The 12,839-nt window shown below is 43.2% G+C and overlaps 1 protein-coding gene across 2 annotated transcripts in view; it reads right to left on the bottom strand.

The window, feature by feature from the left end:
- The window catches only part of STAB1 (stabilin 1), a 100,952-nt gene that overhangs the window by 43,139 nt on the left and 44,974 nt on the right, over positions 1 to 12,839 (bottom strand). For both annotated transcript variants that reach the window (XM_084633222.1, XM_084633223.1), the window contains 9 exons: positions 10,721 to 10,816; positions 10,173 to 10,268; positions 7,867 to 7,914; positions 6,429 to 6,559; positions 4,435 to 4,546; positions 4,134 to 4,211; positions 3,649 to 3,750; positions 2,786 to 2,893; positions 1,878 to 2,009 (listed from right to left, as the gene is read on the bottom strand). In XM_084633222.1, the coding sequence (XP_084489348.1) occupies positions 1,878 to 2,009; positions 2,786 to 2,893; positions 3,649 to 3,750; positions 4,134 to 4,211; positions 4,435 to 4,546; positions 6,429 to 6,559; positions 7,867 to 7,914; positions 10,173 to 10,268; positions 10,721 to 10,816 (903 nt within the window). The remainder of the gene's footprint in view (positions 1 to 1,877; positions 2,010 to 2,785; positions 2,894 to 3,648; positions 3,751 to 4,133; positions 4,212 to 4,434; positions 4,547 to 6,428; positions 6,560 to 7,866; positions 7,915 to 10,172; positions 10,269 to 10,720; positions 10,817 to 12,839) is intronic.

The raw sequence follows: 12,839 nt of genomic DNA on the forward strand, positions 1-12,839 counted from the left end.
GAATACTAATACTTAGCTCTTCTATATTGTTTTTCATCCATAGATCTCAAAATGGGGTTTTTTTTCCTTTTTTTTTTTTTTTACAGCTAGTTAGGAAATTATTTTTCTTTTAATTTATTTTGGTTTTTCTTCAAAAAACTGCAAAAGAGAGTGCTGAATTGATGGCACTTAAGAGTACATTGTTATGACTATGCACAGCATGGAGATGGCTGCCATGGCCTTAACCAGGAGGAGCGAGCTTTATAGGACAATTCATTCTTCATGGTTCACTCTGCCCCTGGCCTCCCTGCTGAGATGGGCAATAAGAGGGTATGGATGGGGCACAATTGCCATGATTTTTTTTTAAATGATCAGAACACCTGTACTGAACTGAGAGCCAGTCCACTGGACACAGAATAGACCCCATAATTCACTTCACACAGGCCTCTCAATTGATTCCAGATGGGAGCAATTTTTGGTCACAACTACGTTTGAACCAGTGACCTAGAAATGGAAGCCTACGTATCATAGTGCAGCCAAAGTTTTAATTAAGAACATAAGAATGGCCATACTGGGTCAGACCAATGGTCCATCTAGCCCAGTATCCTGTCTTCCGACAGTGGCCAACTCCAGGTGCTTCAGTGTCAATGAACAGAACAGGTAATCATCAATTGATCCATCCCCTGTCACCAATTCCCAGCTTCTGGCAAACAGAAGCTAGGGACACTTCAGAGCATGGTTTTGCATCCCTGATCATCCTGGCTAATAGCCATTGTATGAAGAAATACTTCCTTTTGTTTGTTTTAAACCTGATGCTTATTAATTTCACTGGGTGACCCCTAGTTCCTGGGTTATGGGAGTAAATAACACTTCCTTATTTACTTTCTCCATACCAGTCATGGTTTTATAGACCTCTATCATACCTCCCCTCAGTCATCTCTTTTCCAAGGTGAAAGGTCCCAGTTTTATTAATCTCTCCTCATACGGAAGCTGTTCCATACCCCTAATCATGTTTGTTGCCCTTTTTTGTACCTTTTCCAATTCCAATGTATCTTTTTTAAGATGGGGCAACCACATCTGCCTTCAGTATTCAAGATGTGAGCCTACCATGGATTTATATAGTGGCATTATCATATTTTGGGTCTTATTCTCTATCCCTTTCCTAATGATTCCCAACATTCTATTAGCTTTTTTCACTGCCACTGCACATTGAGTGGATTTTTTCAGAGAACTATCCACAGTGACTCCAAGATCTCTTTCTTGAGTGGTAACAGCTCATTTAGACCCCATCATTCTATAGGTATAGTTGGGATTATGTTTTCCAATGTGCATTACTTTGCATTTATCAGCATGGAATTTCATCTGCCATTTTGTTGCTCTGTCATTCGGTTTTGTGAGATCCCTTTGTAACTCTTAGCAGTCTGCCTGGGACTTAACTATCTTGAGTAGTTTTGTATCATCTGCAGATTTTACCACCTCACTGTTTACCCCCTTTTCCAGATAATTTATGAGTATGTTGAACAGTACTGGTCCCAGCACAGACCTCTGGGGGACACCACTAGTTACCTCTCTCCATTCTGGAAACTGGTAATTTATCACTACCCTTTGTTTCCAATCTTTTAACCAGTTAACGATCCACGAGAGGGCCCTCCCTCTTACCCCATGACAGCTTACTTTGCTTAAGAGCCTTCGGTGAGGGACCCTGTCAAAGACTTTCTGAAAATGTCGAGTACACTATATCCACTGGATCGACCTTGTCCACATGCTTCTTGGCCCCCTCAAAGAATTCTAGTAGATTGGTGAGGCGTGATTTCCCTTTACAAAAACCATGTTGACTCTTCCCCCACAAATTGTGCAACGGCATCCTAGAACAGCAAGTAGAACCCTCCCATCCTTACCTGGTTGTTGTTTTTATAGAACATTAGCCAGTAGGAGAATCCTAACATTGTGCTTTTATGGACTCCATTTTTCAAGTCTGTAGAGGAGAGCTTCTCCCCAAGTACAACATGGTACTGCACAGTGTCATTATCCTGGAAATCAAGACCAGCAGGAAGCAAAACATTTAGCCTATTATTGTTTCATAAACAGATATTAGGTAGCTAGAGGTAAGTACAGTGTAGAAATAACTAAGTCCACAAGTCTTAGGTATGTCCATAACCAGCTCTAGAACTAAGTCCAACAACCCTGTAAGACTGGGTTTGTTCAAAAAGCCAGAAAGGTGTTAGGAAGTCTCTTTAAGGGATTGGACAATTACCTGAATCATAAGCACTGTCCATGAGTTTGGACATTTTGCTAGATCTGCCTACATACAAATCTAATTTTAAAAGTAAGGAGTCCAGATATTGAAAATGGCCAACACTGTGTAGCAGTGGCCATTTTAAATATGGTCTGGCAAATTCCTTATATGCTGCTTCACCTGTCTCCATTGCCAAGCCCAGAGAACCTCTTCCTTTCACTCCCCCTTGCAGAGACACCTTCCTGCCATGCTTCCTAATGTCAGACATCTTCCCCCCCACTCTACCCACTCCCATGCCTCCTCTTCTTTCTGCTGTTCTTCCCTGTCATTACCCTTCCTGATCCCAGAGATCCCTTTCACCAGCTGCAGCTGCTGGAGTCCAGAATCAAGCTCAGCAGGTGACGGTTAGCAGTATGGAAACATGACTTCTCCTGGCTATTCTATACACTAAAACAATTTTAGGCAGAATTCCTCATTAGGGACTCAGATCTAAAGTTTGATGGTATAATATGGCCCCCGTACTTGATAACTACCACACACAGTCAGACTGTAAACAAACAGTGATCTTACCAGTTGGGTAATGTTGGAAGCGTGGTAATATTCCTCAATTGAATTGTTTCCTGGGACAAAAATGGTATATTTTTCAGAGGACTCAATTTTTCCAATCAGCTGGTACTGCTAAAAGTTGCAAAATAGGGATATTAGTGAGTGAACTAGTTTTATTTAAAAGAGCACGAGAGGTAAACAAGAAACCCAAAACAAATGAAAAAAGATAAAATATGACTATCAGCTAGGGAGGTGGAGGCTTGGGGCAAGAACTCCAATAGAAATGATTTAAAACTGGATGAGATGCAAGGTGACTTCCAGGACAGTCATGGGAAACAGCAGCAATCCACCCTGCCAAAGTCTTGCTTGGCTGATGCTGGCCCAGCTTCTTGGATAAATGGGCCTCTCTCATATTTACAGTGTGTATCTACGAGTCCCCTGCTTGCGCATCATCTCTAGTGTTTGTTATCATTCTGAGGTGTGTACATGTGCGCGTGCACAAACACACAAAAGGTCTTACAGATCCAGTCCATGATTTTAATAAGTTGCTAAAATTTAAAAAAATGTCTACCAGACCTCCCAAAGAAACTAACCATTCCAAAGAGGCTTTATAGCTAAAACAGGAGTTTTCATTAGGTGTGGCTTGTTCTATTTCTGTGAGGTCTGATCCCCTGTGGGAGTTATTCATTTCTTTGGGAGGCTGGCTAGCCAGCTTTATAAATCTGTCCTAGTCCCAAAACATAGCCTGGGAGCACCACAAAAATCACCATGATTTTCCTTGGCTGTCCATGCAGGCTTGGATCTAATGTTAGGCTGGTTCAGTGGCTTCATACTATCAAAAAAACTTCCTACACTTAGTAGTCAATAGAATCCAAACAATTGCTTACCAGTAACAACTCCTTGAACAGAGTAAATGCAGGGACCATATCAAGCTGTTGCTGCAGACCGGGGCGACTTGGTGGGATATCTCCTAAAGGTGGTAACAAAACCTGAGCGCAAGAAAGACAAAGATGAGCTTGACCACAGGTCAGAGACTGCTTGGGAAAAGCACACGGCAATCCTGCCCTACAATGACAATAATTACGCATGGTTGTAGTTAGCATGGTTCTGCTCCCAGAATGGACAGGCCTTGACTCTTTTCTTGAAAAGCCAAGCATTGGACTCTTCTACACAGTTTGAGGGCAGTGATTTAAATATAAATGCTGCTGCACAAGCAGCATCTGGAATGAGTTCTGAATATCCAGATCTACTTTTGTCTATATGCTTCTACTTGGATCCTGTTTGAATCCCCCACACCTCCATAAACAACAGAAAACCAGTGTGTTACATCAATATAACCTAGTATTTCCAGACGTCGTTCTTACTGATTTACCTTATTTAGGATATAAATAGTGCCATTAATAGCAGGAATGTCAGCTACTACAATGATTGCATTCTGAATGGTTATAGCCTGAAAAATAACAAGAGGGAAACATGAGGACATTGTAGGTCACTGAGCGGCGTGAAACAAAACATAATCTGTGTCCAAAGCCCCCTGCAGCACCTTAGACTTACATGATACATCAGGAATTTAATGGCATTGTCCTCACCAATGGCTCCTCCAGCACAGTATATCCCTAAACGTGTTGTTTAATTTGCTACCAATATACACATGTCAATTAAAAAGCCCTTACGCCACTGCTGTTGGTTATCTCCCATCTGGTCCGTGGATTGAGAGTGGGTAACTCCTCACCCTTGTACTCTTTGAGCTTCTCACTGGTGAAGGAACCTTGGAGAAAATGGGCCCTGTAGGTGACAGGTGCATGTAAAGAAGAATTGAGAGCACATTTTATAACACAGACCTCTGAAGTAGACTGGCTTATCTTGGCTGCCGTCTGATCATGTAGCTTGCTCTCCACAACCCTGGGCCTGGCCTCCTCTCAATATCCACGTCATTATGTGCATTAATCCCTTGGTATGGTGATGACAACTGACAACATGCAGCCCTCTATCACTCAAGCTAATCTGAAAGTATAGCAGGTCACTCAGCTGCAAGAGGTTACGAGCCTTAGGTGTTTCCAGGATTCGATATTTCTGCAACAGGATGTAGGTGCTATCTAAAGTTCATCTCTGCAGGGAGTTTAATCGCGACATTGAACCAGTGCTCACGTTAACTCATGTACTCTAGCTCCTCCCCTCCTGGTCCTTAAGCTCTCCACAACACAAAGTCCCTCAATGAGGCATTTCAACTAGGGATGGCTGAAATGGGTTGAATACAATAAAAGCTAATGCAAACATCTGCCCCAAACCCAAACTGCTGGCAATGAACTACACAGATACACCATGCAGCCCTGTAACTGCTATACAGCCAGTGAGCTGTATTTGCAGCCATCGAGCAGCTGCTCTACATCTGGCCTTCATAAGTATGTGTGGTCCCTCCCTAACCCTGGTGTAGCTTGCCCATGAAAGGCCAGTTTACTCTAGCTTTGTAGGAGGCCCCAGAAATTGGCCCATTGGGCAAAATGCTCCTTCCTTCTACCTCGTGCATAGTTGCAACCACATACAAAAGTTGACTGGGACCAGATATGAGGATGCATAAGCCCAGCAGCTACACTGAGGGGAGCATGGATAGGAGGATGAACACTGGATGGACACAGCCCAGTGGTTGCTGTGTGGTAAGGAGGGGGAAGAGGAGCCCAGGATGTGGGGCAGATGGTGCTCTGTTTTTCCCTTAAGCTAGACAGCCTGGTACTCTGCCTGAGGACAGAGTCAGGACTGTTCTGCTCCAGTTCTGCTGGGGTAGGTGTGAAGGGGACAGGGAGATTGAGCCCTGCTCAGTGGAAAGCAGAGGACTTGGTGGTCACTCCACTCTTCCAGGCAATTGGCTGCAATAGTGAATCTCAGCAGCCAGTATTATAGGGGGGCATTAATGCACATTTCTCACCTGCACTTCTGAAAAGGAAGAAGATGCCAGATTTCTCCCCTTCTCCATCAGCAACATCAGGTTTGAGTTACCTTTGATCCCTCCCAGTTCTAGCTGCAGCAACTTCTGTGTACCATCACCTCCAGCACCAACTCAGCCAAGCTGCCTCTCCTCACAAGTTCAGTACTTTCTCCTTCTCCCCTCTGCTTTAAAAACTCCTCCCATCATCTGCCTGCTCCTCAATACCAGTCACAACTCTGACCTTAACTCTTCCATCCTGCCCACCAGCCTGACCAGTTCCATATTCCCCAGCCAGTATTCACACACCCTCCCCTTTTTTGATCCCACTAATCTTCCCTGGGCCCAACTCCAGATTTCTGTGGGTCACCACCTGCCTTCCCTCCCCAGAAGATGTGGATAAGTAAGAGAGCTGCAGGTTTCATGCTCCTCTCACATCTTCTGTATGGCCAGATGTTCTATGCAGAAAGAGCAGCATGCAGAGAGAATTCCCTGTTCCTTCTCCCACCGTGGGGCTGCTTCTGCATCATGGCTGGGAGAAACATCCTGCCTTTAATATGCAATTAATAAACCTTCATTGTATCTTCTAACCTCTGTTATGTTTGAATCATCCAATAAACACTTCATCAGCTGGATGTTTCACCTCTGCTATGTTTTTACCCTGTGATGATACGGAGAGAACGCCAATCTCCAGCCCTCAGTTAGGGATGTTTTGAATTAAAGAGCATGGTAACAGTGCAACGATACCTGACTAAAAATGGCAGCGTATAGGGCTTCAGCCAGAAATCTTTTTCGGCCTGGCTCAGGTTTCTGATGGCGGCTTCTGAGGGCACCAAAACAGTGACATTGACTCCTGCCGGGATGCTGAAGAGAGACTTCTGTCGTCCAGAGCAAGTAGATGCACAAATAAAACAAGTCAGTGCTACATCTACAGCGCAGTACAAATGTTTGTAGCTATGATCCCACTCCCACTGCATGTAAGATTAGTGTGTGGAACTAAAGCTTAAATTCAGATGTACCCAGAGCTGTGCTGGTGGTTGGGATGGTGGCTGGGAAATAAGTTCTGGTGGGAGTCAGCAAATGCCATGGAAAATTTTTCCACAGCAGTCCAACCTTAATTTGCTGGATGCTGAACCTAGGAAATCTGCAGCTTCAAGGAACAAACCCCAGAACAGGTGCTGCTGAAGGAGAAAGTTCTTAATATTTTTTATATTGCCAGTGCCAAAGGTCACCTTATTCAAAAATGGTTCCAATAGGAGCACATTCACTTGAGTCAGTAAATGCCTTTGAACAGCCAAGGCCAGATTTGGACTAAGGACCAAATATGATCTGGCAAATGCAGGTGTAACTGATGGAATGGGTGTTGTGCCTGCTTGTAAATTTAGCCCCATGTATTGGAGAACATTTTCAGTAGCCAACTCCATTCCATGAAGTGCTTACCCCCCTGTTCCAATGGGAACAGAAGACAGTAACAAGAAAGGGAAAGGAAGAGCTACCCGAATTTTTAACTTGACTCTTACTTTTGAAGGGTCGCTATTTGTATATTAGTCCCATGACTTTTTTGTCTCTGTCTTTCACCCAAGGCAGTCAGCTACTTTACAAGAGCCATGAGTTAGCAGCAATATATAGTATGAAGGTCAAGTGTGTGATGGTCTCAGTTTCGTCCAGAGAGAGAAGCATGGTCCCTAAAACACGCCCTACGAGCCAATGGGTCCACAGTTACAGTCTCTAGAACAGGTATCTCAGCGCATGCAGTTAGCCATGTGACTCACCACTCAGACCTATGTAATAAAATCGTGCTGAGAACTTAAGAGGGTACATGCCTGGTCCTCACTGACCTTTCACATGGTGCTATTAAAAACATAGCTAAATGCAATCAATCAAACCATTTAGAACAATCTATAAAACTGTCTCAACTAATTTGAAACTTTAAAATACACAGTAATTTTAAAAATTCCACCATTTCCAGAGCTAAAGGTGGGGACTGTTTGATTAATGTACCATGCATTAGCAAGTTCAGCTTGATTTCCCCCCCGCCCCTTTTTTTAAACAACACATGCAAAGGAAAATTGCCTCTTAACAGCAGATTTAAAAACAGCATCTTTGATCTTTGCTTTTTTTTTTTTTTTTTTACAATTTATATTTTACAAAAACACTTGTAATTGCGTCAGTCAGCATTTTTTACCTTAATCCACTCATAGAAGCCTGCAAAGTGGGAATTCCTGGCCAGCTCCTTCCAAAAGAGAAAGCAACACCAAGATTAGTAGGGAGGGATGAAGCAGGGGGAGGGAAGGGTGGTCCTGTGATCCTTGTTATTTCAAGTTTCAAACACAGCAAACTTGATTGAGTCAAGTGCTTACCGCCTGCCTACACAGAACTTTCAGAAGCAACGTGTCACTCACAAAGGTGTGTTCCGAAGTCAGAGAGCTGGATCTAAACTCTTGATTTTTTTTTTATAATTGGCAAAGTATTGCAAGTTTATCTAATTTCAAGTTTAAGGTGATTAATTCCTTGACAACCTTTGCCTTTTCTAACTACTCAGATGGGGCACAGAGTTCAGAACCAGACCCAAATCAGAACTTCCCCAAAGTTCAAGTCAGATCTTAGGCTCCTCTCTAATTAATGAAGGATGCATATGAGCTCTGCAACATCACACACCTAGGGCACAAGTCAGAAATTGTTGTTGGTAGTTTACATTATAACTTCGGCCTACATCCTAATGCTCTACCCAGGGAGAGGGGGAAATACATCAGATTGCCATGCGGACTATGGTAAGAAGAGTCAGATCAGGTACTCTAGAGGGGGAAAAGCGTGGGCAGGGACCCTGTTAGACCATGAATTCTCAACCCCCCCCTGCAGGAGAGAGGGAAAGTATGTTCTCTGTAAAAAGAAAAGGAGTACTTGTGGCACCTTAGAGACTAACCAATTTATTTGAGCATGAGCTTTTGTGAGCTACAGCTCACTTCATCGGATGCATACCGTGGAAACTGCAGCAGACTTTATATACACACAGAGAATATGAAACAATACCTCCTCCCACCCCACTGTCCTGCTGGTAATAGCTTATCTAAAGTGATCATCAAGTTGGGCCATTTCCAGCACAAATCCAGGTTCTCTCACCCTCCACCCCCCCACACAAATTCACTCTCCTGCTGGTGATAGCCCATCCAAAGTGACAACTCTCTACACAATGTGCATGATAATCAAGTTGGGCCATTTCCTGCACAAATCCAGGTTCTCTCACCCCCTCACCCCCCTCCCAAAAACCACACACAAAGTTTTTGGGAGGGGGGTGAGGGGGTGAGAGAACCTGGATTTGTGCAGGAAATGGCCCAACTTGATTATCATGCACATTGTGTAGAGAGTTGTCACTTTGGATGGGCTATCACCAGCAGGAGAGTGAATTTGTGTGGGGGGGTGGAGGGTGAGAAAACCTGGATTTGTGCTGGAAATGGCCCAACTTGATGATCACTTTAGATAAGCTATTACCAGCAGGACAGTGGGGTGGGAGGAGGTATTGTTTCATATTCTCTGTGTGTATATAAAGTCTGCTGCAGTTTCCACGGTATGCATCCGATGAAGTGAGCTGTAGCTCACGAAAGCTCATGCTCAAATAAATTGGTTAGTCTCTAAGGTGCCACAAGTACTCCTTTTCTTTTTGCGAATACAGACTAACACGGCTGTTACTCTGAAACCTGTCATTATGTTCTCTGTGTAGATTTGTCCCTTTTTTAGTTGCTGTCTGACTTTTCACTTTGTATGTAAGTGTATGGGGAACCCTGCTTAACTAGCATCGACCAACATGGGTTCCTGGGAACTGTAACTATTTTGATGGAAAAGCAGAGGGTGGTATCCTACAGCAATACTCTTCAGTAAATCAAGAGAGCTGTCACTACATCTTGAACAACAATAATACAGCAGGGATCAAACTATTCCCCGCTTCCCTTTTCTCTAATTCATGGGACACAACTCAAACAGACGTATGGATTTTTTTCAAGTTGATGCTGAAGTTTCAAACTGGACAGTTCAACATATCAGTCAGGATGGAAAATTGGCAAAGGATTGATAGCATTACTGAAGCATACGCTGACATAGGTTTTAATTATTTTGTTTTCGAATGAAGTACTTTATACATACTTCAAGAAGTAGCAACGGTTAGTAAAATTATGTATATTTAACCTCTAATAATCAAGTCCAGAATCAACATGTATCATTGGTACATACATAAATTGCTTAGGGAGGTTGTGGAATCTCCATCATTGGAGACAAGTTAGACAAACACCTGTCAGGAATGGTCTAGATAATACTTAGTCCTGCCTTGAGTGCAGGGGACTGGACTAGATGACCTCTCAAGGTCCCTTCCAGTTCTATAATTCTATGATTCAAACCGTCAGCTGTCGTCACCTGCAGATTTTAGTATGAGCCAGTCAGCTACTGCAAAAAACCCTTGTTCTTTGTATTAAAAGAGAATAATGTTCATTTTCTCCCTACCTTTAATACATCTCCATAACATGTAAATCCATCTCCCATGTAACCGGGAGCGCAAGCACAGGACCTCTCCCCTCCTCCAAGAGGCTTGCACGCAGCCTGTGAGGACAAGAAAATGAAGGATTACGGTGTAATCAAACAGACAGGAACCCTGTGGCAAATGTGGGAACTGATCTCCAGTCTCCCAAATCCCAGGATAGGGCATTAACTACAATGCCATCCTTCCTCTCATGGTCCTGTATGCTGAAATAGTGTATTTTCACTGTACACCTAAGAACTATGCCCCCGCCCCAAACCTTCTAGCACAACCTCGTGAAACACGGGAGTGTGAACAAACAAGAAAAATGAATGGCCACAAAGCCTTGATGCTTCATCACAGGTAGATGTGATTATTGCACAACAAAGACAGACAGATTAGGCCAGATTATCAGTGGGTGTAAATCAACATAGCTCCATTGCAGTCGGTGGCACTACACCGAAATACATCCACTGAGGATCTGGCCCGACATTCTCTCCCATGAAGGATTTTGGAGAATTCTCCAGCTACTCACCAAATCATGGCAGCCACCGTTGTCCAGCTTGCAAGGATTAATGGGGTCGCAGTTATAGCCATCACCAGCATAGCCCCTCTTGCACATACACTTGCTCTGAAAGTAGAAGAGAGAGGGAGGATCTTCACTACGGACCTATCAGAGTGTCCCAACTGCACAACTAATGCCGTCCCTCTTTCAATGAGTCTGGGTCAAGGTCTACTTTTAAGTTAATTTTTAAAATGATTTTCTTCTCAGGGTTGTTAACAGTCCCTGGAAAGTCTGAAATGGAAATATTTCTTTACCAGGCTGTTTCCCTCTGTTACGGAGCACACACTGGTTTGTTATGGTAGGGTTGCTCATGAATATAAAGCACTCCGGCATGCACTAGTTTGTTATTGTAGGGTCTCTCAGTGTGACACACTGTACCGCAAAGTATCACAACGTAACCCCCATATTCATCATTGGTATGGTGGTGGCATTTCATACAAAGCATGCCTTGCTGAAATTCACTGTTCTGTCAAAATGTGTATATCATCATTGTACACAAAGTTGAGATTTTGCTCAACTTGTTGCTCAACAACTTGAGACGGTTGTTATTGAAATATGCTGCGAGTTTGGGAGACGCCCACTGCTAGGTCTCAAGTGACAACAAAGGTGGTGACCCACACCCAAACGTACGTTAAGTGACCATTACGAGCCATTGACCAGCAGGGGAATTGCAAACAAGACACAGTTGTGCAAGCACCACACAATGAGGATTGCTCAACTCTATGACTCAGTTACACAAACACCACACAATGGGGATTGCTCAACTCTTGACTCAGCAAGGCCCACCAGGACATGTCTGGACCATAATTGAGAGTAGAAAATAAGGGACAGTGGCATCACTAGACCATCTCTCTCCTACCCGACCTACACTGAAGACAACAACACTACTGGGAAGACAGACTTTGAACTGAGGAGACTGGTCCCAGACTGACAAGGAAATTCAGCCTGTGTATTAGGAACTGTAACTTATCTGCAACATCCAGTGCTGTGAGAAAAGCTGTTTGATTCAACTCTTGCTTGGTCTGATAAAATTTAGAATTTAGACTGTGATTTTACTTTTATTTCTTAGGTAACCACCTTTGTTCTATATGTCTACTACTTATAATCACTTAAAATCTATCTTTCTGTAGTTACTAAGCTTATTTTAACGTTTTAGTTTTACCAGTGAGTTTGTCTAAAGTGCTTGGGGAATCTGCTCAGAATACGAAGCCTGGTATGTGTCCCCCATCCTTTGACAAAATGGTGAACTGATTAATGACCTTGCATTGTTCAAGAGGAGGTCTACTCTTGAGCAGTGTAAAAGGCTGTATATTTCTGGGGTGCAAGGCTGGGGACTTGGGAGATTTTCTGGTGTTTCCTTGTGTATAGTTCATGCGTGGCTTAGAGCGCATTCATGCAATTTAGCTGGGTGTGTCTCTGTATGCTGGTGGCTGAGTGATCACAGCATCTGGAGGGGTTTGCTGTTTGTCACTAGAATAGCATCATTCCAGATTGGACCCCGAGGATCCTGTCAGATTCAGGAATGCTGATTTACTAACTCTTGTTTTAATTAAAAAGAAATTAAAAGACTACCATGGATTTTGCCAACAGATGAGAAAAAAATACAGGCCAAACTAAGGGCCTTCCTACTTTGAAGATGGTTAGAGAGACAGAAAATTGCCCAAATGGATGGCTACTTTAACTGCTGTGGCTATTTGATGTATTTATTTTATATTTTAACACTCCTCAAACCTACCTCCACATATCAGTTGTTTGAAACCAGAACCTACAGGACACAGGAACCCAGAACTCCCTGTGGCAGGAAAGACTAACAGCCCATGAAGCTGTGCTTCTGGCAGTGGCCTACACCTGATGCTTCAGGAGAAGGAGCTACCCCCATAATGCCCTTGACTAGTTGTGCAATGCTGTGTATGGGGAAAGATTGCTAGAGAGGTGTCTGTGGGGAGCGCTTTAAATAAAAAAAAAAGTTATTAAACTAAGTCCTTGCTATTCAAAGAATTCTTAGGTTTTTATTGGTTACTAGTATTTCATTGAAACTTACTATATAAGGACTAAATTTTGCTGATTTAATGGAAGCCAATTTCTTTCA

This window comes from Lepidochelys olivacea (assembly GCF_965140295.1).
Source record: "Lepidochelys olivacea isolate rLepOli2 genome assembly, chromosome: 7".
NCBI classification, from domain to species: Eukaryota; Metazoa; Chordata; order Testudines; family Cheloniidae; genus Lepidochelys; species Lepidochelys olivacea.